The following is a 27864-nucleotide window of genomic DNA, read 5'->3' as shown; positions in this document are numbered from 1 at the left end:
TTACTTGGTATTTATTAAAATGCTGGCGTTGGAGATCATTATCCATTCTTATATATGTTAAATGTAAAAAAATAATATAGAGTAAAACACAGCTGCTGTCTTTGCAGTAATGATTTATTAAAAGGAAAAAAAAGCTTAGATGCAGTTTCATGTAGAGGCATATTACACACGTCTGTGAGCCTACTACATGTGAGAAAGGTTAGGATAAAAATAAAAGTGGATCCCCCCTGTCACTCTCTATTGACAGTGTTTTATACACACCTGTATCCATTTGTTTCAAATAGAAGTGAGTTCTGACAACACATTCATGCTGCACCAGGAGCTAGAGATCGCTACTCCGCTTTTGGGAAACCTTGGTGGTCTCAAGCACCCACCGAACTGGCACCTTTGGTCCACCCTAATGGTGCACACACACGGTCAGATCAGATAACGATATCGTTGTCTGATCCTCCTGCATCTGCTGGATGATCGATATCGATCATCCAGCACACCACCGAACCCCAAACGACTATAACGACCCACGATCAACGATCGCTGGTCCCTATAGTAACCTGGTCAATATCGACCAGGTTGGAATGCATGCACGGGTGATGGTCGTTATAGTTATCGACCTTCTGTGCCCGCGCATCGTCCGTCGTTTGGGGGTTGGAGGGGACCAAAAAATGGACGATATGAACGATATAACGATAAACGATCTAGTTTATCATTCCTATCGTCCTACAAAGTCTGACCGTGTGTATGCACCATAACATTCACTCTTCTAACCGGTCACTGGTGCCTATACAACCAGCACAGTCACTGATTCCCTAGAGCAGGCTTGGCTCTCCAGCTGTTGTGAAACTACAAGTCCCAGCATGCTTTACCAGGTAATCGGTAGAAGGGTAGTTTCACAACAGCTGGAGAGCCACAGGTTGGCCAGGCATGCTCTAGAGTAATGTAACTGGTGAGTGACAGTTGGCATGTGTTTTTTGTACATTTAAACACTAACCGCAGCCTAAAGCTTGAGTACACAAGATGCAATGGTCCACCCCAGCAATACTTTGTACACGCTGCATGGTCTGGTGCACGACGGTGCAATGTGTGGTTATGCTGCAGGCGACAGCAATGCCTCATTAATTGCACCGTCCCATCTGCTATGGGTGTACCCAGCTTAACCATAACGTGAGCTGTCGACCTTCAAAATGCAGACATTGTGATACTGTCGGCATAATGCCCATGTCGACATTCAGAGTTTATAAGTTCTGCGCTAGCTCTTGGTTAAACAGGATAATTGGAGTTGCTTTGCATGTATAGCATGCCATAATACTAATAATGAGACATCCTTGCCACATTTACTAAACTAGGTCACTCTCCAGCTCTCCTAATGACCACTGGCACTTTATGATGGTCTGCCTAAGGCTTTGTCTGAGTGTAAGAACTGTCCTTATTGTGCCCTTTCCAGGAGTAATTATTGTAGAATGTCTCTTTGGTTTAACAAGTCACACATTCTTCACAATCAATTAGCGATGGCTCTAAAGATTACTGTTTTCTTTTTTGTTCTCAACTCATTAATATAATATTTTTAATAGATTCTCAATTTATCTAATTTTTTTTTTTTTCCCGAGTCTCAATTATTATTACAATTTTTTTTTCTTCCAGGCGGCTGGCGGGCAATGACCTCTCTTTCATCCATCCCATGGCCTTGTCTGGCCTGAGAGAACTCAAAGTTCTGTAAGTAATTGTGCAGTTTTGTTAGTAATTACATGCTTGCCCTGCTCTGTCAGCACAGCAAGTCTTTCCCTTTAACCCTTCTAGACCTGCTGGAATTCTGTCATCGCTCCTTGGCATAAGTCACACCTGCTTCTACAGACACTGCATTCAGAGAATTGTCCTGTATTTGTCACTATCGCTAGCATTGGGTAAATGATCCATCACAGGTGATTGCATAAAAAAGTTATAGGAACTTTTTTGTGTTTATAAAACACCCTACACAACTGAACCTGCTGAAAGAGCCTTTTGTGATACTTATGGGACATTTCATAGTTGGTGGCACAGGAAAGTGCTGCATGCACTTAAAATATAGCCATACCCTCTGCTTATAGCCCTTATGTTACATCTCAACCATCCATTTTCTGTACTGCATTATGTAGCAGAGTGCAAGTGACTATACTTCCTGCTGTGTTCTTCCTTAAACCTACAAAGGTGTGCAAAGGAGAAATATTTCCTTCCACAGAACAATAGTTAATTACAGTACCTGTGTTTTATGTAGGTGCTATGGGTTTGATTTACTAGATTATTTCATTTTTTTTATATAGTGACTGATCATCGGTGGCTTGAGTGATAGATTTAAAACTGCAATAGTTATAAATGCTAAATCAGGCTTCTTAGCATTTATTTGTATTGCCGTTTTAAATCTGTTGGTCAAAGTCCCCGATGATTAACTAAAGGGAATCTTAATTTAGTGACTTGCTATACTTGGCCACATCACAACTCCTGCTTTCCTACATTTTATAGGCAAAGTATTCTTATGACTGATTGTAAGAATTAAAACAAAAGGTTAGTGCATGTCATGGGCTTGGGGAGGTCAAGCAATAGAGTTGTAAGAGAATTTTCCTGACCAAGAGGTCTGTACATTCAATAATACTATCGCATGTTATATTTTGTAGGACTCTTCAAAATAACCAGCTGAAAACTGTCCCTAGTGACTCTTTGAAGGTCTTGCCATCCCTACAGTCCCTGTAAGTGGTATTCTTTATTTGCAATTTATGTACAGATATGAAATAATTTTTCATAATATATTTCTAGGGGATGATCATGTGGTATTAACCTTCTTAATGTGTGATTCACACAAGGATTATATTTTGTATACAAGCATTTACCCAGCTGTCACCAGCACTGACATGTTGTCCTTACTCTCCACCTGAAATTGTTTTGGTCAAATATGTGAAAGCCCTTTAACTCCTCTACCATGCCATGGCTGAAGTCACACTGCTTGACGGTGACGGCACTACTGCAGTTTATAGTTCTGGGACTTTGAATTGGCAGAACTTACCCATAGCTACTTTGATTACGACTTGACAGTTTCTCCTACCCACAAGTGAGTCCATACTTACCTTCTCTCCCAGAATGTCCAGGAGACTCATGAACCGGAGGCGGGGGGGGGGGGATGGGAACTCCAGGACTCCCAAGTGTACAGGCAATCCTCCATTATGCCGACTAGTTCATTCAGTCAACTTACAGTTGAGTTTCATCAACATGGCCCCTCACCTGCTTTACATTGCCACGAATCGGACACGGCAGCCAAAATGTCTGCGAGTATAGGATAGGGTCAGTTTATATGGACACTGGTTGTGCTATGGTACAAAACTCTTGTTGAAGTTTAATACTGAAATTAAAAGTTAAAGCAGTAGCTCTCTGAGCCTTAATGTTTGAGATTATATTTCTAAGTCACTCTGTTCGTAGCGCTGCACTTGATCCGTTTGGATACATTTAACACACAAGAACCTATTCAATATCTTATAGGAGCACTTATTATATGCATGCTGCTGTGGTTGTCGAGATTACATGTGCTCCAGTATTTAGAACTGCTTTCAGTTATTACTGAACTTCCAGCCAATCAGACCAGTGCTTAGAGGGGCTCTGGACTTTAGCGACACCGCCAATGTACTTCTGATTTGAAAATAACTTCTAGTGTTTGGAGGAAAATTTAGCTTCGATCCCTGGTAAAGAACTCCAGCCAGAGCTAAAATTACTCAGTAACATTCTCCTCCCAAGCAACAAGCAGAAATGCCGGGGTTCTGTGCCTGGCACCCTGCCACCTGTGAGCTGCCCAAGTCCTGGCAGAGATGCATAGTCAGCCCTCCTTCGTCCCTCCAGGGTATACCAGATCATTATGAATTTCAAGTGCTGCTGACAGTACAATTTCACTTCTGGATGGAGTTCTTTTTAAATATCATGAGACTGTGGAGCAGATGCTCCCTGTTTCTCTGTTATCAGAGTGTTGTATAGAAGTATGTGTGTGTGTGTGTGTGTGTGTGTGTCTATAATATGCATGTACACATATAACATATATACACACACTGCTGTCTGCTTTAATTGTAGTATGCCTATTTTAAGTACAGAAGATGGTTGTAAGGATTCCAAACTCTCTGAACACTATAATTTAATCTATGCAAAGTTCTGCTTTTATATCCAAAACGTGGTCAGTCTTCAAACATCTACAGTATGTTGTCATAAGCTCCTTTTAAAGAGAACCTCTAGGCTTTGGTCCCTTTGTATGTAGTGCCACACATAGTATGCTCACTCTACTTGTTCCTTCACCTCCGGGGCGCTGTGATGTAGGGATCAAACCGTATGTGACCTATCCTAGAAGAGAAGCCAGGCTGTCTTCATACAGTGGGCCAGATTCAGAGATGTACGGTCATCCGAGGATGAACGCAAATCTCCAATGTAGAACAGGTCCTGCGATCTTGCTCGCAGCCTTCCCCCCCCCCCCCCCAAACAGCAGCATGATTGACTTGCTGCGGCATTTGGAGGGCAGAGCGGGGTTGTCACCTCCTTCTTCCGGGAGGGACCAGACCAGGGTCTGCGTCGGCGGACGCAGATTCCTGGCCTCTTGTGTGACCAGACATCGGCTAGGCTGTGGGAGACTTCAGCTCCTACAGCCTGACCAAAAGAGCACCGGTGATCCCAGCCTGCGACTGCAAATGCAGCAAGGAGGTGTCCGACACCACCTTCTGCATTCGTATGGGAGCTTGTTTGCAGCTGTGTAAATCCGACCATCTCTGAATCAGGCGCAATGCACACTATAGAGAGTGGATTTTTTACCACATGCATCATATTATATCTATCATTGAAATGGGCATGGCTTAGGCCAGGATGTACTAAAGGTAAAATTATGTAAAAACCCAGTTTTCTGGGTTTTTATCGCGTTTCCATATGTACTAAGCCCCGGCCGCACTTTTATCGGTGCAGAGGGTAACGCCAGCAAAACCTGGCGTTACCCTATAGAAGCCTATGGACTTCTTACTGCGCCCCACTCACGACGCTTTGCTGTCGCCCAGCACTGGCCCCCAATCACCTGCTCTCACTGGTCGCCGGCCCGCGCTCCTCCTGGGTCCTCCACCTCCTCCTCCTCCTCCTAATCTTCCGGGTGCAGGGAGGAGGAGGAGCCCGGGACGTCCTGTACAGGTGACCAGCAGGAAGCTCCCGGGACTCGGAGGGGGCGGGGTCACACAGACGCCGCGTCGGCTGCTTCGCAAATGGCAGCTCTTATCGCAAGAGCTGCCCTTTGCGATACTAATCGCATATGTTAGTACATATGCGATTAGCAAGGTTACAGGGGCATAACTATGGGGGCAAGTCAAATCAAAGGGGTAACGTCGGTGTATCTAAATATATTTTGAGGTAAAAGGTAAAGTTCACTACCCCTGTTCTAGAAGATAATGGTTAGAATCTGGTTGCTATGGGCAACATCTCCATTTCTAAAAACTCTCACTTTAGTAAATATATCCCTTAGACTTAACAGATGTGAGTTTGTGGCAAATGTTACAATTTTTGCGAATCCTTAAGTCACCCCTGTGCCTAATCAGAACTACACCTCAAATACTTTTCTGTACAAAGCCCCTCCCCCTCTGCTGCAGTTCTAGCTGTCATTGGATAACTTTATTGAGCGCAAGGGTTCAGTGTGTAGACCTCTTACTGCTATGTGATCACCACGACAGGGGCATGCTGGATAGCATGGGTGAGTAATGTTATCTGTGTGCGACAGGAACGTAATGGGCACAGCTGGATAAATGTGTCTGGCAATGCTGTGACTATTTATCATTTTTCTGCTCTGTTGTGTTGTGTGAGCATAACCCTAACAATTGTGTACATCGCCCTCTTGCAAACCAGCTGAGGTTTGGTCCCAGTCTCCAAGTTTGTTGAAATTTTTCAAAGTCAAACTATCTGGCTTCAGCCGCTGTCAGTGTTTCAATAACTGTACACTGCTGTCAGTTTAGTTATTAAAGAGAGATATTTGGACTGTTCTAAGATATTTACTACTGAACCTGTTGGAGGACTAGCCGTTGTGTTTTGCAATGCCAATTTGGAGAAGAGTTGAGTACACATTAGGATATACAGGTGGGGAGCAATTTTTGAATGGTAGGAAAATTTAGGAAAATTTACCCTTTTTATGCTGGCTACACATCCTAGTAGTGATCATTTAAAACTTGTCCTATTGTTAAATTACTGCGTAATTTAATCTATGACCAGAGTAAAATTTTATTTAAATCTCCTTTAGATATTTCAGCTGGTGGCTGGCTACAGTAAAAAGGGAGACTGGTTGGGAATGTCGGGTTATAAATTCAGGGGTGGTAAGCGGTAATGGTCCCATTGTACTAAAATTGATACTGTGACCCACTAATGCCTTAAATCAAGATTTACTATCAAGTATTGTATAGAGAAAATAGAGTTAAAGCATATTTTCTGCTAACTGAGCAAGTTTACGGTCGTAGTTTCTAACTTGTGTACCAGTAAAAGATGGGTTTAGTCTCAGGACACAGCTTGGAGTCCCAGGGCCACATCAAACCTTAACCGGGAAAGGGGGTAGCCTTGATTGGGGTACCTCACTGTATACAAAAGAAGAAGATAGACCATTTAGATGGAATATTTGGATGAGGGTTGGTGTGTAACGGAAAAAGATTAATCAATATTTCTTAATTGATAGAAAAATTGATCTTTCTTATGAATAAGTTCTTATATGCAGGTAAAGTGTTACTGTGCAGCACATCCTCTTGTACTTCATGTTTATGCCCATCCGATGTTCACACACTTCGATGTGCGCGGTATCCTGAGGTCTTGTTCTGTTGAAAGGTGCTTTTGTGTAGAATGAGAGAGGGCTTTTATTTTAGCAGGAGAACGTTGAGCCAACTGTTTTAAGAAGGCAGGTTTGGCACTTTGGGCTGTGTTCCGTGAGACCTACCAGGTTGTCTGAACTAAAACCAAATCCTCCTGAAGGTTTCGATGTTTGAACAGCTACCGAGTCTCTTGGCAGCAACAGTTGAACACACAATGGAAATTCTTGAAATGAAATTTCAGTGTCGCTTAACAATACTCTCTGCTCTTTAGACACCCGTACACATACGCTGTGTCAATTACCTTATTTACTTGCTATTTACTCACATACGTACATGCATAATTTATTGCCACTGGCTAACACCTTTATTGTACAACAAGGGTATACTATTGGGTATAGTAAGCTAGTTGTGATGGAAACCTTCGCAATTATGCGCGCGCCAGGAAATGGGGTATCTCCCTTACCATTCCAGGCCGACAGGTCTCAGGCTGCTCCCCCACTGGCGCTCAGTCAAAAGTGCCCATTATGCAGTGCCCCCTGTAGTTATCCCCATATGCAGTGCCCTTTATACAGTGTCCCCTGTAGTTTTGCTTTGCCCTTATGCAGTGCCTCCAGGCTGGTCCCTAATACGTAATTGTGAATATGTTCTCCATCTGTGAAACATTTTAGCATCCCATTCCGATCTATACATTTGTGCAGATGCTTTTACTTCAGCACAATAACCACGGCTTTTATTTAGATGCCTGGCAACAAGATGTAGATTTGGGGAACAGCAAATACACAGGAGACTGTTTTTTGTTGTTGTTTATTTAGGTTAAGCTCATACTTTCCTCTTTATGCACAGTAACATCATGAAGAAGAAAAGTGTCACAAGGAGATGTGACTGAAAATCTGGTGTCGCACCTCACATTTTGGGGGAATTCAATTGCCGACACTGACGCGATCTGCAGCACCAGAACGGCACACCGTGCCCGCCAGCATCACATTTTCCCCTTGCACTCCTATCTGCCACCGTAAATGGCCGATAGGAGGGCAGCCAGGTGGCACTTCCCGCTGAATTGAATACCCCCTTTGTGCCTGCAAATCTGGAGGCACACATTATGTAGAGACTGTAAATCTGGTGGCACACATCACAAACAAGAACTTGCAGTAACACCTAATGTTCAATAGAGTACAGATTCAGTCCCAGCCCAGAACTTACCTTCTCTTGCTCGCCACTCACGCTCCCTCTGCCTCGCTCTGACTGGATCTAACTAGATCACGGGGCAGGCTTCTTCTTTAGCCTCCGGTCACTTCAGAGGCCAGCGTTACACAGTGGCCGTCGGCGGGAAAAAGTGACGGGCGGTGGTAGGCTGTTTCTGCTGGGCGATGTGCCTGCAGAAAACAGCCTGGGGAGAACACTGTGTATGTATATGTGTGTATATATAGATATAGTTTTTTTTTTTATGTCTCCACCAATGTTTCCTTTCCCAAAGAGTAGATATGACACTGAGAACATGTTCTTATTATTATTATTATTTATTTTGTAAATTTCTCAGACTGTTTGGCATTCTTTATATAGAAGAATACTGCATTATTCTGAAATCCTTCCTGGTTGAAAGACTGCTGCCCAGGGGAAATAACTGGTTGCCTAGTTTTTTCTTGGTTTGAAAATCATTCTGAAGATGTCTTCTGCATGTTTGTCAGAAAGTGTCCTTTGTAACAAAACCTATTACTTTATGAAATACTTCCCATTTATGTTTTTAAGAAAATCCAAGCTTTAAAGAAGGACTAATTTAAAATAGGAGGAAAAAAATTAATTTGAAATTTGCATTATAGATAGGGAAAAACATGCTTGTTCATTAGTGTTAAATGACTTAATTATTGAATTAACGACATCTCTGTGGACACTGATATGGGGCTATTTAACAAGCTCCAAAGTTTTTCAGATCTTGTTAAATTGCCTTGTAGCACAGTCTTCAGTGGCATTTTGAGATGGAATTAGCTGGTTTTGTCTATGGGAAAAGCCCAGTCGCATCTTCTGATCCCTCATCGGTAGGGTGGACACTCCTTCACCCCCTGATGGCCGTGCATGTACAGTGGAATGGTCGGGACAGCGAGAGAGAGTTTACTCCTACAAAGATTCACCTTCATTTTTCATGTTTGTTTTATTTCGAAAATTGTTGAATTATCTCTCTAAAGACCAATTCTATTCACGTGGGGAGAAATTTAAATGGATGGTGTTATAGGTGAGTGTTTTGTATTGTTTGTGTTTATGCGCACACAATGTTGTGTGTATTTACGGGCAGTGACACTGGAGTTGGTTGCTCTCATGGATAAAATGTTTGGACAAGAGTTGTGCTATGAGTGTTTGGATGGACTTTGGGTGGACTGCTGCCTGCTTTAGCTCATAATGTTAGGTCAACACACTGCTCCCTGTTTGTCTATAAGGAAATAATGAAGGTATTTTCTTGACGCTTGATGAGTTTATCCTACCGGAAAATCTTTCTTTTGATCTTCAGGGGAGGTTTATAAATCTGGAATAAGAAGACAAAAAGAAGACAGGTATTTTCTAGTTCATTTTTAATGGAGCCTCAGGCCTTTTGTATCTTGAGATGTTTTAATGCACCTCTGTTTAAATATCCCTTTCTCCTGTGCAGGCAAAAATGATTCATCAATACAGGATTATTTATTTGCATTAGGTAAGAGGCACACAGGTGGCATTACGTAAGGCAGAGTCATCTCCCAGGTCACTGCTTTTGCATCAACAATGTATTTTGAGAAGATCTTTCTTTCCTTGTAAAAATAATTCTGACACGTTCATAAGCCTCTAAGAAACTTGTCAAGAATGACCTGGAGGATTGGTGTGGAAGAGAATTAGCATTTTAAGATAGTAAGCGATGTTTGTAAGCAAAGAATTCCAAGACATCCTTTACTTGTCGTATTTACAATTAAAATAATCTACGGTTGATTGGAGTCATAATCTAGTTGCTATTCCAGTTTAAAGTGCTGCTATTCCATCTGCATTATAATATCTATCTGTCGCTACTCCTCACCTCTATAGGGGGAATTCAGGTGTACTGCGCGCCGTCAGGCACTAGATGGCGCCCAAGAGAGCAATTCATTTGTTGCTCCGTTCGGACGCGCACAGCTGCCGGCGCTGACATTTCTACTCGCAGCCCCCCCCAAGCTGGCTAGCAGAAATTATCGAAAAGTGACCCGTTTGAGCGCTCAAACGGGACTTTTCGTGGGCGCGACAATGTCACAACATTTTGACTGGCTGATAACTAGTATATTAAGATATAGATGGATATATATTAATATATTAATGTAGTTTTATGTAGTGATAGATATATATTAATGTCATTTTTGTTTTATGTAGTTAGGTTCCCTTGTTTAACATGTCTCGCACATTTATTTGCAAATGTTTATTAATAATTGAGAGGCATTCTCTGTGTATAATATCTCTGACCATATGGGTTACAATATATTAAACAGGAAGTTAAATACATGGAAATGAATGAAAACGGCTCCTATGTATAAAATAAAATTCTTGCCTTTTTAAAAACGTGACCTTTTTCTGGGGAAATTCAAAAAATGCTAAGAACCAGATGAATACTTAATAAAACTACCGAGGTCCCTGAAGTATTTGACAAGGTCAGTGTGTTTAATTTCACCACCTTGGCATGTCTTCTACTAGCTGCCTTTTACAAAGAATTCAAGTTATAAACCAAAAGTTTGCCCAGGAATCTCCTTTTTCTGCCTGTTATGTGTTTTAACCTCAGTGGAAGCTGTCATGCTGCTTGCATGGCTGTGATCAAATTAAATTGGTCATCTGCAGACAGTGAGAGATCATATATTGTGGACTGAACAAACATTTGTGAGAATGCAGCCAATGAAATCATTGCGGGCTAGTGATGTCACTTAGGCAGCCATTTTGCGACTGAACCAATATTTGCCTCTCATCACTGGTTCCTGGTGATTTGAATAGGTTGCATTCTCTGGAATATTTCTTCAGCCCACAAAATGACTTCCCCTGTGTAGACTAGGTTTGACTACTCTCCTGAAATGACTCTTGGGGTAAATTTACTAAAGGTCTCTTTTAATCGATTTTAAATCGATGATGTGTTTCAGGGGCTAAATTGCACATTTACTAACATCAATATAAAAATAATCTGTAGGTAAATGTGCAATATAGTCCATTAAAATTGTCCTTTAGTAAATTTACCCCTTGGACTGCTGAGAATGTAGGCCACCATCCTGCTTCTCTCTTGTGAAGTGGTTTGGATCTTGACTCGTTTAGCATTATCAGACCCCGTTTTGAATTTGTGGGGGGGGGGTGTCAAATATGGTGTGGACCAAGCTAGGAATAACATTCCTTTTGTTGATTTTTATGACTTAATGCAAAACATTTGGAAGCAGAAGCATGAGCCTAATAAAACGACAGACCTATCGAGCCGTACAGAGAGAGAAAGTACCAACCAATCAACTCCTGTAAATTTTCAAAAACAGTCTGTAAAGTGATATGAGCTGATTGGTTGTCACGTTCTCTCTCCACTTTCTCTTTCCAAGGCTTGATACATCTAGCCCTGGACAAGTATAAATGGAGGTTTTGGACGCCCAAAACACCCTTGTTTACACACCTCCACTTTCCAGCCACATAGCGCCGACCTGACTATATTTATAGCCCAAAAGCTGTAACCTGTGTAAAACTTAAATAAAACTGAGGTTTATTCTCACGCACATATCTATTGTGTGGTAGAAAAAAGAATAAGTGTGCAGTTGTTCACATTTCAATTATCCCCAGTGAAGAAATGAATACCGGACACAGTCATTGGTTTTTTGTTTTTCTTTGGGAATGAAAATAAATTGCAACTGTTGCTCATTTTATGTTCATTTTTCAACTGACAGCTACTAGGAAGGCGAAAGATCGGGAGATCTGTAAATGATCTCTCCCTGCTTTGTTTGGAGAAGCTTAATGCATCGGCAGCTCCACCATTAATCACAAGCCTGACAGCAGAGTGCAGGTGTTTTTTGTTTAAATTAGGAGGGAGCCTGTCCATTTATGTTTAACCTACATTATGCCAGAGGGACATCCGTCCCCATCTCTCCTTAACTCTTTCGTGCCGGTAGAGGCCTGCAAGGTACATTTGTTGTTGTGCATAACTTCACTTAAAGGTCTTAAGCTACTGGTAGGATTCATAGTTTACCAGTTCAAAGTGTTCCTTAAAGGAGGATTAATTAAACAACCCCTGGAAATTTGATAGTCTAGGTGGGTCGCTAGTTCAAAGCTTAGCTCTTTGTTATGTACTTTGCTGTGATCTCTTCTCTTATTGTAATGATGTTATTTATGTTACAAAAGGCATAATCTGCTTGTTGGGGAATGGAGTAGAGAGGTGCAAGGAGTGAGGATTGTTTCGGGTTCAGCCTCCAATTTTCGCCCCGGTACTAAATGCTCTCTTTGTAAAAAATGTGCTGCTTCTTCTATTGCGGTAGCCCAGAGTAAAGGAGTTGACTTTGAAAACATCAAAAAACAAAACAAAAACCTTCTAATCAATTCATTTTATTTGGCAACTGTTTCGGGAAATCGGCATTTTAGTAACAGCGCATAATTCAATAGGGTAAAGAGGTTGCTCTGAAGCTCCAGCTCCTGTATTTATTTTTAACTTCTAAGTTGTTTTATATATTGGAAAGCCAGAAAGTTGGACATTTTATATAACTGGAGATGTAACTCTCGGAAAACAATTCTATTTTACATTTTTTTTTTATTTTTTTTTTTAAATAAAAAAAAAATGGAAGCATAGATGTAGTTGGTTTGGATTACAGGACCTTTTTCCTAGTGTGCTAGATCTTCCCTAGTGTATGGCCTCAGAGCGATACTGTTAGTATTGTAGTTCTATTGAAGAAACTTTTTAGGGGGGTAAATTTACTAAAGTGAAAGGTTGCCCATAGCAACCAATCAGATTCTAGCTATTGGAAGGTGCTAGTTAAATGTGAAGTAAAATCTGATTGGTTGCTATGGCCAACACCTCCACTTCTAAAAACGCTCACTTTAGTAAATATACCCCTTAGTAGCTTATCTCAGTCTCCCAACCATTTATTAAGTCTCTGTCATCTAATAGTCCATGTTTATGAGGATTTCCTTTTGTTCAGATTAAATAATAGTTGATGACACAACTTGGTGATAGTTGCCAAGTGGTTTGAATAATTCTGCTTTACCTATAAAATATAGGGCTGATTTGAGTGGTGTACAAAATGGGAATAGAGAATGTTGACATGGACGTTATGTTGACATATAAAGAAGTCTAAGTCAAACTGTAGCCGTACACTAACTTGGATTGTTGACCTTAAGACCATGTCGATATTTTGAGATCTACCAGCTGATAGTGGAGGTGAGGCGATAATTCAGGGTGTCTCTCGGAGTAGTTAATAATTATTTCATTTGTGAATCTTCTTGCTCCAGACCTTAATAAATTCCTTAAAATCATACTGCAAACATTAGTCCATTTAAGGTGCAAACTTTGGCCCCATTGTATCTTCACTAGTGAACTCTCTAGTCTTCCCTAATTAAATGCAACCATAACCTCTGAACCAGCCATCTACAACTGTGTGTGGACAATGCTAGATCCACCGCTGGTTAGACTCCTTCCTTTTAGGACATAATTTTGTTTCTTCAAACTTATTGGGGCAGATTCAATTAGCCGCAGGATTTACCCCGCGACTGATTACTGGCCTAAATTCCCGCGTCGTGGGGAAAAGCTATTCAATTAAATAGTCTTTTTCCCGCACTGTAAAATCAGGACTCGCGTGCGGAAACACACTGATTCCGCGTAAACAATGTGTTTTTTTTCCTCGCGCGAAGCCGATTTGACACGGATTTAACCACGCACCTACCTGAGGTGCGAGGTAAAGTCCAACTGTGGGGACTCGCGCACGAGGAATCCCCGCTAATCGGGTAGGTCCAGCGCAGCAATTAGCCGTGGGGTAAATCCCGCTGATAATTAATGCAGAGGGGTAATGTGAAATGTTTGGCATAATATAGTGAAATCATAGGAACCACTTAATCTTGAAATCCAAATTCATGCCAGTTGGTACCAAGGTTTGCAATCTATAGATAGTGATTCGCCAAACCATTCCACTGACCGATTTCTATAAATAAGATCACAAATGTTAGGATTTTGGAGAATGTGTTTATAGTAAAATGTTGGGAGATGATCAGACCACCGACTTCTATTAAACTACTAGTCCTAGTTCCAGACTAACTCTGCTCCATGGGCCTTACTCTTCTGTACTTGTGCTCCTTGGCCTCTCTGAAGAATTGCAGTTGAATTAATTTTGGAAGCTGCTCCAGATCACATTAAGAATATACAAAATCGGGGAAGAAATACTGAAATAGTGCCTGGGTGGCAGAACGAAACTTACCAGGAAATACCGGGCGAGCTGAGAATGTACAGATTAGAGAGAAGGGAGTCTGGGACAGAGGTAATGGGATAGATTCAGGAAGGGTTAACTTTTTTTTATATTTTTTTTTTTTGCTTTTAAATAAGGGGTTTTCACATGAAGGGGGGACATTAACTGAAATTAAAGGAAGTTTGAGAGGTCAAATAAGTAATTTTTTTTATTCTTTTATTTGTTGGAAAATCGGTAATAGATTAATTGAATAGTCTCCCAGCAGTTGTTGTGGGGACTCGTACACTAAAGAAATTAACGAATATGTGGGATAAACCTATTACCATACATGTCGACTTCCTGGCAGCTAAGTAGGAGGTGCTGGGGAGAGGGGCGCGTGGCAAAGTGTGTGGGGGGGGGTGTTTTTCGGGTTGGGGCTCAACCTGCACCATTACGTGATTGCGGGATAATACATATACACGTATGTGTGTATCAACTTGATGAGTGTTGACAGAGCAGACTCACAATACGCTGTACAGATTTGTGTACAACCTTCTCTGCTTCCTGCCCTGTTTCCAATTTGCCAAGCCTGTATTAACGGGTGTAGTGTGATTGGTCGAACTATGTTGACATTGTGGTGTTGACGATATGAATCTCAGCATGATTTCTTTTGTCCATGCGACCTTATACTTGCGTTAACTGGACTTTAAAGGTCCTATCAAGTTAATCACTTTTTAGTTTCTTTGCAGAAAGTTGGAAAAGTAGAAATAGATTATTATCAGACTCTAAAACGGTCGGGTTGGCGGGCAGTATATGCTGGAACTTCTAGTTCAACTGACTTTTTCCTATATTTGCATTTTATGAGTTACTTTGTGCAATAAATTAAATGCCATCCTTGTATTTTGACAGTGAGGGTTTTGCCAATATATGTGCTGCCACATTTCCATCACATATCCTGTAATCACAGTAGACTAAAACTCTTTAGAACAAGGCACTAAAATTGCAGTGCATGGTGACCACGCAGGTTAGCAAGGTTGAAGAACAATATAGTTTTGGTGATGCAACAAGGTTGGAAAGTTGTATGAGAAAATGTATTAATACACTCTATCCAGAGTACTCGGGACAAGACCGATAACCTAATGATACCACATGGTGAATGCTTGTGTAGTGTTTGCCCATGTAGTGATCTAAATGCATTGGGCCTTATTCTGAGATGTACGCAATGCCGATATTTGTCGGGACTGTTTATACGCCGTTTCACGGGTGTGCATAAATTAGCCATTGCGTGGCTGCCCGATTTGCGTCAATATTACCGATGTTGACGGTGTTGTATCTCGTTGAACGGTTATGAGAAGGCAGCAGTGGGCGTCCCTATTCCCTAGTAAGCTTTGGGAAGGCATTAGCATATTTTAGCGACTGCGATCCGTGAGAGATCGCAGATGCGATTGCATTAGAGTAAATCTCTGTCTGGCCTATTGTGTTTAAAAAGAATGGCTAACAAGTCGTCATTGCTAAAAGTGTAAATTTAATTTTCTCCTTTGGCTCTTTATTTTATTTTATCAATACTGCATAAATGTATTTTGAAGATTAAACCTGCAGATTCTGTCTGGTGGTGCGTTTCTGACAAGTTCCTAAAATGGATCGGTCTCTCGTATCTCCCGACTGTCCCGATTTATGAATGGCAGTCTCTGTATGCTGCTGCCTATTTACCCCTTCAATGGTGTGTGCAACAGTGCCCAGTGTTAATGGGGAATTTTTTGTATTCTGAGGCATTGGGCACGCCTGGTGGGGATATATGCCCTAACGTGCTGCGGTGTGTGCACAGTATCCTGACTCCAACGGGCAGATTCAATTAGCCGACGACTGCTCGCATTGTACGTTTGTCGGTTCATTATGGTAGTCAATTCCGTCCGCACCTCCATAAAGTGCTAGCGGAACCTGCCTACTGAAGTTAACGCATGGAAGCTGTCGGAACTACGGCTATATCGGCTTGTTTCGACCTGAAACCGATGGTTCCAAACTCCTTCTCAAATATGACCTTCCTAAAGAAAACAAATGAAAAAATACATACAATTGCATAAATTTCCCATATCTAGAGATGGTATATGGTAATAATATAAGCACGAAGGACAATACACGGCTAAATTCCTACCCCAATCGACCTAAAGAAGTGTTGTAATTGTTAATCCAAATAAGATCGGGGGAAGATGGGAGGATAATAGTACATTACTAAAGGTACCTACACACTTAGCAATATTTTACACGACAAATCATGTAAAATATGCCCAAATCGTGAGTGTCCCCTTACGATCACGATGTGCGTCCCCGCAGGTCGCACATCGCATCTTCAGATCTGCCGTGCTGTAGGGCAGATTTGCCGATCTGTCACGATGCACTGGAATAGTTAGGAAGCACGATAGTTCGTTTGTCACATTGGACAGTTTTTAACACCAAATCGTGCCCACGACTGCCTGGGAGCTGCTGGGGAGAGTTCAAGGGGAAATCGGACACGATATCGCATCGTGACCACATCTCCTAATGTGTAGGCACCTTAAGGCCCATCAAGTTCTATGGGTATTTTGTTTTACCTTCCTGTAAATCGACAGTTGAGGCAACTTCTAATTACCTTTTTATAGTGAAAAAATGCGTACAGACCCAATAATCTGAATCTTTTCAGAGAGGGTTGATTAATAGCAATTGTATATTTTTTTTGTCTTGCATACAGTAGGAATAATAGATTAAAGTGGCAGAAAAGTGTAGTTTTATTTAACAGACTATTTGTAAAGTAATGGTTCGCCCATAGATAATCATTATAGAACTGTTCTATTTTATTGCACGTCACATCCATACAGTTTCTTCTAAATGCAGCTTTAGATGTGTATTGGGCGTTAGCCATTCTCTTTCCAGGTATAAATGTGCATTGGTATTTATAGGACTAGATATCCCATGTCTGCACTGGAGCAACATGAGGGAGTGGAACTTTAAAGCAAATAATAGTCTAGAGCGGGGTGGACAATAAGTGGCCCTCCAGCTGCTGTTGAACTAAACATCCCAGCATGCCCTGCCTCAGTTTCAGCATGTTCTTATAGGAACACTGTGGCAGGGCATGTTGGGATGTATAGTCCCTCAGCAGTTGGAGGGCTGCTTATTTGCCCACCCCTGGTCTAGAGGGGGAAAAAAGAGGGCAGTTCTGGTATTTTTGTATTTATTTATTTTTTTTCGGGATATTTTTTTTTTTACAATTTTATGTATATTTATAATTTACGCTGTGATCTGAATTTAAGATCTCACAGGCTTTAGTTCTTGTAAAAAAAAAAAATTCACATTCCAAAGTGGAAATATTTTTGCAGTTCAGATTTCCCCTTTCTCTCAACATCACACCATAATAGATCATCTTTTGTGCCAGGTTTACTGTTTTGCTTGTCAAACTTTTTTAGTCTCAAAATATTTTATCTCTTCCCTTTCAGTAAACTTGCTCCTGGTCATGACACTAAACTATTTTGATGAATCGGGTGTTTCTCTGCCTCCCTCTCTCTCAGGCGACTAGACGCTAACCATATTGTCACCGTGCCAGATGACAGCTTCGAGGGTCTTGTACAGCTTCGACATCTGTGGCTGGATGACAACAGTTTAACAGAGGTCCCCGTCCGTCCTCTCGGCAACCTCCCGTCCCTTCAGGCCTTAACACTGGCGCTGAACAGAATCACTCACATACCAGATTATGCCTTCTCAAATCTCTCAAGTCTTGTTGTGCTGTAAGTATTCTCAGATCATTTTTCAAATTAATGGGAAAGTTTAACTTGTATGTCATGTCTACCAGTGATACTTAAATGCCAAAGAAAATGTTTCGGGACTAGGTTGGAATGGAAAGTATTTGAGAAACCTTTGTTTAGTATACATTTTTTTTTTTATTTTACATGCACACTGGGTTTTCTGTAAAATATTTCTTAACCTGGTGTACAGGTAACTGCGTAAAACAAAAATGTATCTGTAACCTGTAGCAATTGATCAGATACTAGTTGGTTTAATCTGGTACAGTTTAGAAAAATAAATCAGGCCGCTATTATTCACTCTGTCTGATGCAGAGTTGACGGCGATCGGCCTTAATTGAACCCGCGTTGAGTACACGCAAGTGCTGATATTTATCCTTCTGCACAATTTACACCTCTATGGTCGGACTGCTCCAATCGGTATGTTTCGTAGCCGTCGTTCTAATAAGTGTTCACTTGGTGAAAAAAAAAAAAAATCTCTGCACGGGCGTAATTTCGCACAGACACAACTCTGCATAGGGGGGGAATTCAATTAGCCGCTGTCCAGTCAGCCCCGAAGCTCGACCGCCTTCAACACTTTTTTAGGGATTTTTTTTCGGGACCTCAGCAGGCTCTGAAAAAAAATAAATACCCAAAAATTAACCTGTTTTAGGGAAGCCGCCAGCGAAAAAACATAGGTCCATGAACTTATCACAGATTCTGTGTATATTCGCCCGAAACAGAATTTTTCGGGTGTGAAAAAACGGGCTCTAATTGAACTGCCTGAAGCTAAAAAAAATTCGGAAAAATCCAATTTTTTGCCCCTGAAATAATATCGGGGCTAATTGATTTCCCCCCATAGTCTGCAATTCTATAAAATTATAATATAACGTAGGAGAATAGGCGACCGTTGCAGTGTTCAGATGTACAAACACTCAGGGCAGTACTAAAGATGCCTCTACCAAGCATTAAAACAAAATGGGTAGCTACATATTTATTATCACCTGTATGCTTTTTATTTATAAGTTTTTTTTTGTTTGTTTTTTTTTACTTGTTATGACTGTGTTTTGTGTTGATCTGTGCTAAGCTTGCACAAAGCAAAGAATCTGTTAATGCCATGCTGTAGGAAAATTTGAATAATGTTAATGGCCGTAAAGAGATTGTTATCCTAAATAATAGAGGCTTACTTACCTGGGGTGTTTCCCCTGATGTAGCTGGTCCACTGATGCTTCCAAAGGTCTGGCCTGCTTTCCTCTGTACTGCTACCGTGTGCCTGGTCCTGAAATAGGGAGGTGGTGTCTGGGTGGGTGCATAGGGAGGGGCTTTGACTATTATTATTAATATTATTTTATTTAATATTATTATTCTAAAAAATATCATTATTACCACCAGTTATTTATATAGCGCTCACATATTACGCAGCACTTTTTATAGAGAATATTTGCCCATTCACATCAGTCCCTGCCCCAGTGGAGCTTACAATCTATATTCCCTACCGCATGCTCACACACATACAGGCTAGGGTCTGAAATAGGAAAGTTGAAACCGGCAGTGAGGACAGCAGTGCCGGATCATTGGAGACGTGGAGTACCCACCACTACCTTGATGGAATGCTGAACCCCCAGTGAGTAATACTATGACTATCTTTAAAACATTTAAAAGCCATTCAGTTTCAATTTAAGGTTTGTTATTTCTTTTTTTAAATTACATTTTCACAAACAAGTTCCTTGGTCGTAATCTCCTACAACAATGTGCACTTTTTTATTCTCCATTTTTCCTGATATATATATTTTTTTTGTTACTATTATACCTGCTTGGTGTAATGCAAAACGTACTATTTATTTGCGAAACCTATATATATATATTTTTGTTATTTGGTTTCTAGGCACCTTCACAATAATAAAATAAAAAGCTTGGAACCCCACTGCTTTGACGGGTTGGACAGTCTGGAAGCGCTGTAAGTAGCACATCTCCGTAACCTGCCTATCCAATAGTTCTCCATCTGCTTATTCCATCCGAGCTGATAGCGTGACTTGAGTGTTCCTGCATATTGTGTCAAGGCATACTTGTTTCATGATGGATCTCTTGCTCCAGGGGCTGGGGTTTGCGAGGATGGGTTTAATCAACAAAACACTTAATTGCTCTATTAGAAAGATACAGGATGTGGGCAGAATGGATACTAGGTTTGTCTGTGGACATTGAAGCTTTCAGATTGCAGTAGGAGTTTTTGTTCTCGCTGAACAGAATGACTTGCAGAATCTAAGATGGATCAGATGTTGAATATCTCGGCTGAAGGCACAGTGACTTATATTTTTAATACAGTGGCATGTAACTTGTATGTGAGTGTTCCTCCCCCCCCCCCCCCCCCCCCTGTGAAATAAGCTCACCTAAAGCTGGTCAAACTGCAGCGAATGTTGATTGACCAAAAAGCATTGCATGACCCCTTAGCTCAGCAAAGGTTCTGTTGCTATTAGTATTAACCTTTCTAGGAGAGACACTGACTCGCTGCTTCTTCTGCTGCTGATCTCTTAATCAGTTTGCAGGGTCACCTGTCTTCAGGGAATCCACCTAAATTCTACATATTCCTTAATTTGTTTTAACTTCTGATATCTGCAAAATGTTGTAATTTTTTTTTTTAAATGTACTACTTAGATTAGTGATGGGCAACAGGTGGCCCTCCCTGCCTTCGCCTATTGGCGCCAGCTCCTCCTGCTTTGTCAGTTCTATTTGCCATAGTTTGTAACCCTTGTTTAAAATGTCGGCTGATATGTTTCTCTGTATAGATTTTTTTTTTTCTTGATTTAAATCTAGTATTTTAACTAGTTACAGAGATTAAGGGTAAAGTGCAGCTCTTTTTAAAGTTAGATGGCAACATGTGCAGTTACCATCACTAAATTAGATTGTACAGTAACTTGAACCTTGTACACAGGCAGCCATTTTGAAATCCAATTATCAGAATAAAGCAGACTATCAATTTCCTAGCTATTGACCATAAAGAAGTATGAGAACCACAAAATGACCTCTTGCACAGGCAATAAGTACAAGTACACTATTTGTGTCACTATTACCAAAAATCAAGGTATACAGTTGTAACAGAAATAAAAGAAACATTCTGTACCTAACCTTTTATTAGTAGAAACACAAAGTATTAGACTATTTTTTTTGTATGCAGTATTTTAGTCAGCATTGTATGTGACTATGGGGTCTATTTATCAAGCAGTGGAAAAGTTGCCCATAGCAACCAATCAGCTTTGAAGTAGCATTTATCAAGTACAATCTATAAAATACGTAGGAGCTGATTGGTTGCTATGGGCAACTTCTTCACTGGTCCACTTCTTCATACTTTTCACTGCTTGATAAGTAGACTGCCTATATTCCAATAATGAGGTAATATAGAAAAACGAAGATGTAAAAAACAAGTGTTTGTGAGTATCAACAGTTAGTTCAGAGGTTCCCAAACTCTATCATCAAGGCTCCCTAACGTCCACGTTTTAAGGGTATCCATGTTTGACCACAGGTGACTTAATTAGTATTTCAGTCAATTTGATTTAACCACCTGTGCTTAACCATGGATATCTCTTAAACGTGAACTGTTAGGGTGCCTTGAGGACCGCGTTTGGGAACCGCTGAGTGAGTTGATTGAAAACAGTGATGATCAACTCTTCTGGAATGTCCAGGAGACGCCAGAATTTTAGGTGCTCCTCCTGGACACTCGGCAGAGTAGGGCACCCTCCCAGAACCTGCTTCACTTTGTTCTAAAGTGGTTAGTGGCTTGAAGACGCGATTGTATGTGAATCGCGTTGTCATGGACCTGCCACCGCTGCATGATGACGCAAATCCTGTAGCCCTAACACCAGCATTTGACCATTGGAGTTGGTGTGGGGTTCAAAAAAGTAGGCAAGTACCAGTAAGGCTTATAATGGGGATGTAGTTAATAGACTGGTGGACTACATGCCACCGGTCTATATCCCGACAACGAAAGCCCAACAGGGGACTGAAGATGTCGAAATACAGACACTTATCTTAATCCCGATGCCGGAATACAGAAAGACGTTGGACAGATCGAGGTAAGTCTGGGCGTCTTAGTATTTAGCCGCAGATAGAGTGGGGGGGGGGTAGATTTAGGGACTCCCGGAGGGACTTAGGGTTAGGCGCCACTGGGTGGAGTTTAGGGTTAGGCAAACCCCAACTTGGGAGGGTTAGGTTTTGGGTGCGGGAAAGGAGGGTTTGGGTTAGGTACTTCCCCGGCAGCAGGGGTGTAGCATTTAGCCATGGTGCCCGGAGCATGTCTGTGCTACTGCGCCCCCACCCCAAGTGTGCCAGGTAGGGGGGGGGGTCCAGCATGTAGGGGCAAATTAAAGGGAAATAAAAATAAACTTTAGTTGCAGTATCAAACTGGGACATGGAGGGCTAGATGTATTCCAACCCACTAAAGTAAATCCACCAATTAAAAATAAACCACACAGTAGTGCTCACAATTCACGTTATGCCGCACAGTAGTGCCCATTATGCCATACAGTAGTGTCTTTTATTCATATTACGCCACAGTAGTGCCCCTTATTCACATTATGTTACAAAATAATGGCCACAATGCACATTATGCCACACATTAGAACCCATTAATTTACGTTATACCACAGTTTGGGCTATTTTTTCACATTATGCTACACAGTAGTCCCCACATTTTATATTATGCCACAGTAATGTCCATAGTTCACATTGTCATAGTAGTGCCCCTTATTCACATTATGCCTTATACAGCGATCACTGCGTCCTTGCTGGGGGCGTGGTGTGGGTGGAGCCACAAGCGCCGCTCCGTCCACACCATGCCCCTTTTCGGGAAGCACTGATCTCTCTATGTGTTTCATGCTCAGCTCAGCAGGTGGTCTGCCCTTCGTTGGCTGGCTGATGTCCAGCGCCCTGGCCAGAGCAGGCGCCTGGAGCAGGTGCTCCACTGGAGCCACCCTCGCTACTTCCCTGCCCAGGAGTCTTAGGGTTGGGCACCACTAAAGGAGGGTTAGAGGGAGGAGAGGGGAGGGAGGGTTAGGGTACTTACCAGCCTAGTCGGGATATTGTCTTGTCGGGCTTCTGTTGTCAGGATTTGAATCGGCGGCTAAAAATGTAATGAAAAAGTTATGTTCATACCTCTGTTAATCTTTGTTCTTAACTGGCTAGCACAATTTGGCAACGGCTTGTTTAGAAGCTACATATAACTACTCTATTTACTCTCAGCGCCTCACTGACACACAGATTAACAATTTTATAAATAGCACACACCTACAGCAGCAAGAAAAAGAGGGGTGTTTCCAACCTCACATATACATAGAATAGACAAACCGGCGCTGGTGTAATACTTGAAAGTCATAAACCATCATGTACATATTGGAAATTTATGCTGTACATTACGTTTATCACAGCACTACATAGTGCAGGATTGCAAACAACTGTGTAGTTGCATTTATATCTGAATTTTTTGCAAATATCCACTCAGCTGAATTTCATATAAATATTTTCAGTACTTTTATGACCAAATATTAGAAAGAAAACATTGTATTTTGTAGACCCCAAAAGATACAACAGTTACTATACATTCCTAGCTGTCCTAACTATTAGTCTGGAAATTATATGCTTCTTGTACATGGTCTTTAATGAATAGGCAGATTTGAATTTTATATTGTTTTATGTGGTTGAATTAATACAGTACATGATGCTTTTTGACATTTAAGTATTACACCAGCGCAGGTTTTCTATTAGATGATACATTATGTCCGATAAATTCTTAGTACTTATATTCTATTTAAAAATGGTTACTTATCTGGGGGCCTGATTCTGAGTCGCACGATTTTCTGCTACTGCGCATGAACGAAAAAACCCTAAAAATTATTGCGGCATATATGTTACACAGTGTTTGCACACAGAGGCACAGTTGCTTTTGAGATGCACAGTATTAAGCTGCATACACACGGTACGATCTGCACAACCAGCGATATCGCTGAACGATTTCCCTTCAACTTTCTGTAGTGCAGGACAAACTATATTGGGTGTACACACTGAGAGATATCTGATGGATGTCTTTCAGTGAAGTCATCCAGCCACATCTGTGAACATGCAAATCATGATGAAATAGTCCAAGTTGGCCTGCATGTACGGTACGGACAACCTTAGATATCGCTATCGTCCATGCGGGAACGCGCATCGTTGGCTTTTCACTGCATAAAAAAATGTTATGAACTATTTATCGTAGAACGATATCGTTCATAGATATCGTAGCGTGTGTACGCACCTTTAGAAATGTATTGGAGATGTGCTGGCCGTTCCTGGATGGTGACTGGGAGGTGACTATTCAGACGCACGGCAATGGTCTGTCTTATGGGCGTGTCCCTGAAGTGTTTGGGTACACAGACTCTTAACCTCTCACAATTGAGGCCGGAAAATCTGTACCTAGGGTAGGGGTGGTGCAAGTTACCATGGTGTGACCGATGGTGGAACCTAAAGACGCACAAAGCGATATTACAGCATCTGGAGGCGCTCAGTTTTTACCACTTTGAGAGAAACACTCGAAATACGCCCTATGCATTCCTTATTAACATCCCATAGCTGTTGATGATAATTTATTTGAGAGGAAACTATAAAATAACTCCTAGAGGTAGGGAATCTATTTGTTGACGAGAACTAACTTGTGTTTTTTTTTTTTTCTGTTAAACGTCTTGTGGTTCCTAATGATCTATGAATGTATTCACTTCTTGGAGCCTTCCTTGTAACATTTACATCTGATACTGCTCTGTTTTGAAGTCGAGCTTAAAGACATTTGTTCCTCTTGACTTGTTAAGGATAAATGTATCTAGATTAGTTTCCTTCCCCTTATCCTGTCTTGCCTCCCATTGCTGTTATCGGCTCACACGGATGGCGGCTTTGTTGTACTCTTTCAAGGGAAAAAAAAAAAAGAGAGAAAATTACTGAATAGTTCTATTCTGAAAATATAAGCCATTGTTATCAAGCTGTGTAACCGTAGCGATATTGCTCTTAATTCAACATGAACATGTGTTCAAACAAAGGTGGGAAGGTATAAAGAAAATCATTAAGTGCAGCTAACTTATGTTTAAACCAAACAGGGCTGGCAGATAGGATCAGTAAACACTCTGAGGTGGTGCCAGTCACCTATTCCTATGACCGATTAAATTGCATATGGCTCCTTTTCCTGCTGCTGATGAATTCTTCACTTTGTGTATTCGCACGGACATACATTTAATTTCACAATGTCTTATTAAAATGTCATACGTGTTCACAGGATTGCAAAATTAGTGCACCTGCCAAAATAAGCCTCTCTTGTTCCTTAGCCCCAGGGAAAATGGGAGAGAGCGCATTGCACTGGCACTATTATATTTCTCGAAAGAACAATAAAAGTATCTTGATTGAATTCTATTTTTGCTCTAGTTTTAAAAATGACCCCATATTTTTGTAACCTTCCTACAAGGCATAGGTCCTGCCATATTCGTCTTTAATTGGATTGTTACAGGAAAAGTATTGCAATAGAGTGCAGTGTGTTACGGGGCCCAGAACCCCACTTATCCTCCAGAGCAGTAACTAGGTTTAATAATTGCTATACTCACTTACTAATGGCTTTAGACTATGTCCATACCTAGACTTTGAATGTTCTGGTAAAAGACCAAGTTGGTATCACCCCACCATCATAATCCTGCACTTTCCCCTTCTATACTTCTTCCCTTGTTGTCATACAGGCACCCACAGTATTCTAGATGTTTGGCCTCATTAATTTGAGTTCACAATGAACTAGAGATGAGTGGTTCGGTTATGTTCGGAACTCAAAAACGGCATGTTATTGGCTATCCGGCTCTCACATGTTTTGTATAATCAATAAGATAAATTTGAATCAAAATCGAACCACTTATGGTGGTGGGTGTCCATCCACCATACCACGCCATGTTATCGGATTGGGTAGGTGGCACCAGCCACGAATTCGTATTGGCAGTATCACAGCCACGACCAATCATATTTATGCAACTATCTAGAGAAACTGTTTTAGATTGCGTTTCATTCCCTTTGTAGTCTAGTTATCGAAGTTTCAAAGCTATTATATGATCGATGCAAAGTTTTTTTTTTTTTGGTTTTTAATTTTGTTGGGTGTTTTTGTTTTGTTGTGTTGTCGTTTTTGAAAGTCTTGTTATGAAATTAGTGAGAAGTTTTTCTAGTGTTCCCTGCATTTATCCTTCCTTGCAACGTAGTACAGCACGCACAAAGCTGCTGGCCTGAACTGAGCTGACCTCTGTCGTTGTTTTGCTGGATCAGATATAAATTGCATACTGAAGGAAGTAATTAAAGATGGAAAGACAAATACTGTGGTGTAACTAGGGGATAAAGAACACCACTGATTTTGTTAACATGCCAACCATTCCTCTGTTTTAAAAGGATGTTTAAAGGGACATACACTCCAAAATAAAAAAATAAAATCATAACTTAGTGTCTTAACATACCACTAGCAATTGCTTTCCTGTGTCTGTAGGCTGATTTTAGAAAACCATATTGTATTTAGGGGTATATTTATAAACATAAATGTGCCCAGCCCCTGAAAAATGAAATGCTTAATGTTGACATGGTTTAAATGTTGACATTCATTGTGTCTACTCTGATGACGTGACATGATAGACTGTCGACAAACCATTCCTGGTGGTCTAGTTGTGTCTTACTTGGTCCCGGTGGCAGCGGTGTCTGCAGAATCATTTACCAGGTCCCGGTGTCAGCGGTGTCTGCAGAATCATTTACCAGGTCCCGGCAGATTGCATATCGCGGCAAGAATTTGATCTTTTTTTGGAGGAATGTGAAGTGACTGTTTAAATGTTGACATGCTTAGCATAACAGCAGTGATCTACCGAGTTCCGTAGGACCACACGTCGCGGCATTAAGTGAATCTTTTTTGGGGAGAATGTGTATTAATGTAAGTTGTTGGGACACGGCTCTAGTGATCCTCAAAAAGTAAAGTGACCGCATACCCGATCACATTACTTTCGACTTTAGACCCTGGCCAAGCATCTGTGCATGTGCGGCTATCCAACTGTGCAATGCAAAAAGAAACATCATTAAAATCAGGGCCACCTTCAGCCCACCCGAGAGGCCTCGCAAGATCCCTCCCCTGCAGGGCTGCTCTATTAAAGTTAACAGGCTAGTGCAGTGGTTCCCAAACTGGGGTGCCATGGCACCCTGGGGTGCCTTGGGTTGGTGGTCTAAAATTATTTTGTAGTCATTGTGATGGGCAAAACCAGTGCTAATGGCTGCCAACCAAAATATGTGGACAAAATGAAGCGCAGCCCTGTAACCACCACATAACTGAACCGAAGGGTGACGTATATGCACAATTTACTTAATTTAATTTTTGCTGAACAAGAGTTTTAAAACTTGCATTGTTGGGTGAAGGGTCAAAGAACACGATTACTTAGCAATAGGTTATTTTCTTTAGAACCAATGTCGACCATTTCTGTAGAACCAATGTTAACACCACAGTCGACCATGTGACTGGATCGCAATACAGCACTATTTAAAAGAGTATGTGTCAAATGCTGTGTCTTACTGAGCTGACTTACTAACACTTCATGGAGGATTTGCACTTAACTAAATAATTTCACTCATGAGAGCAAGTTGTCATTAGTAGGAGGCATGCTTTCTTACTAGGGATGTGCAGGCTCATATTAGTTCGAATTTTCCCGCCAAATTCAGATTATTCCCGCCAAAAATCAGGTCTCAGAGGCAAAACGTCATCTTTCATGGACTTTTGTGCAGGAATAATGATGATTGACCATGAAAAATTACGTTTTGCCTATTTCTGAGACCTGATTTTTGGCGGGAAAAATCTGAATTTGGCGGGAAAATTCGAACTAATATGAGCCTGCACATCCCTAGTAAGAAAGCATGCCTCCT

General features: G+C 41.2%; 1 protein-coding gene across 2 annotated transcripts in view; it reads left to right on the top strand.

Annotated features, from left to right (window-relative positions):
• The window catches only part of LGR4 (leucine rich repeat containing G protein-coupled receptor 4), a 116169-nt gene that overhangs the window by 68094 nt on the left and 20211 nt on the right, over positions 1 to 27864 (top strand). Inside the window, exons 3-6 of one of the 2 annotated variants that reach the window (XM_088470407.1) lie at positions 1639 to 1710; positions 2646 to 2717; positions 17725 to 17940; positions 19820 to 19891. In XM_088470407.1, the coding sequence (XP_088326533.1) occupies positions 1639 to 1710; positions 2646 to 2717; positions 17725 to 17940; positions 19820 to 19891 (432 nt within the window). The remainder of the gene's footprint in view (positions 1 to 1638; positions 1711 to 2645; positions 2718 to 17724; positions 17941 to 19819; positions 19892 to 27864) is intronic. The other variant, XM_088470408.1, reaches the window with a different exon arrangement.

Source organism: Taudactylus pleione, unplaced genomic scaffold, assembly GCF_031769625.1.
Source record: "Taudactylus pleione unplaced genomic scaffold, aTauple2 ptg000100l, whole genome shotgun sequence".
Taxonomy (NCBI): Eukaryota; Metazoa; Chordata; class Amphibia; order Anura; family Myobatrachidae; genus Taudactylus; species Taudactylus pleione.
This window is presented reverse-complemented; position numbering and strand designations above follow the sequence as displayed.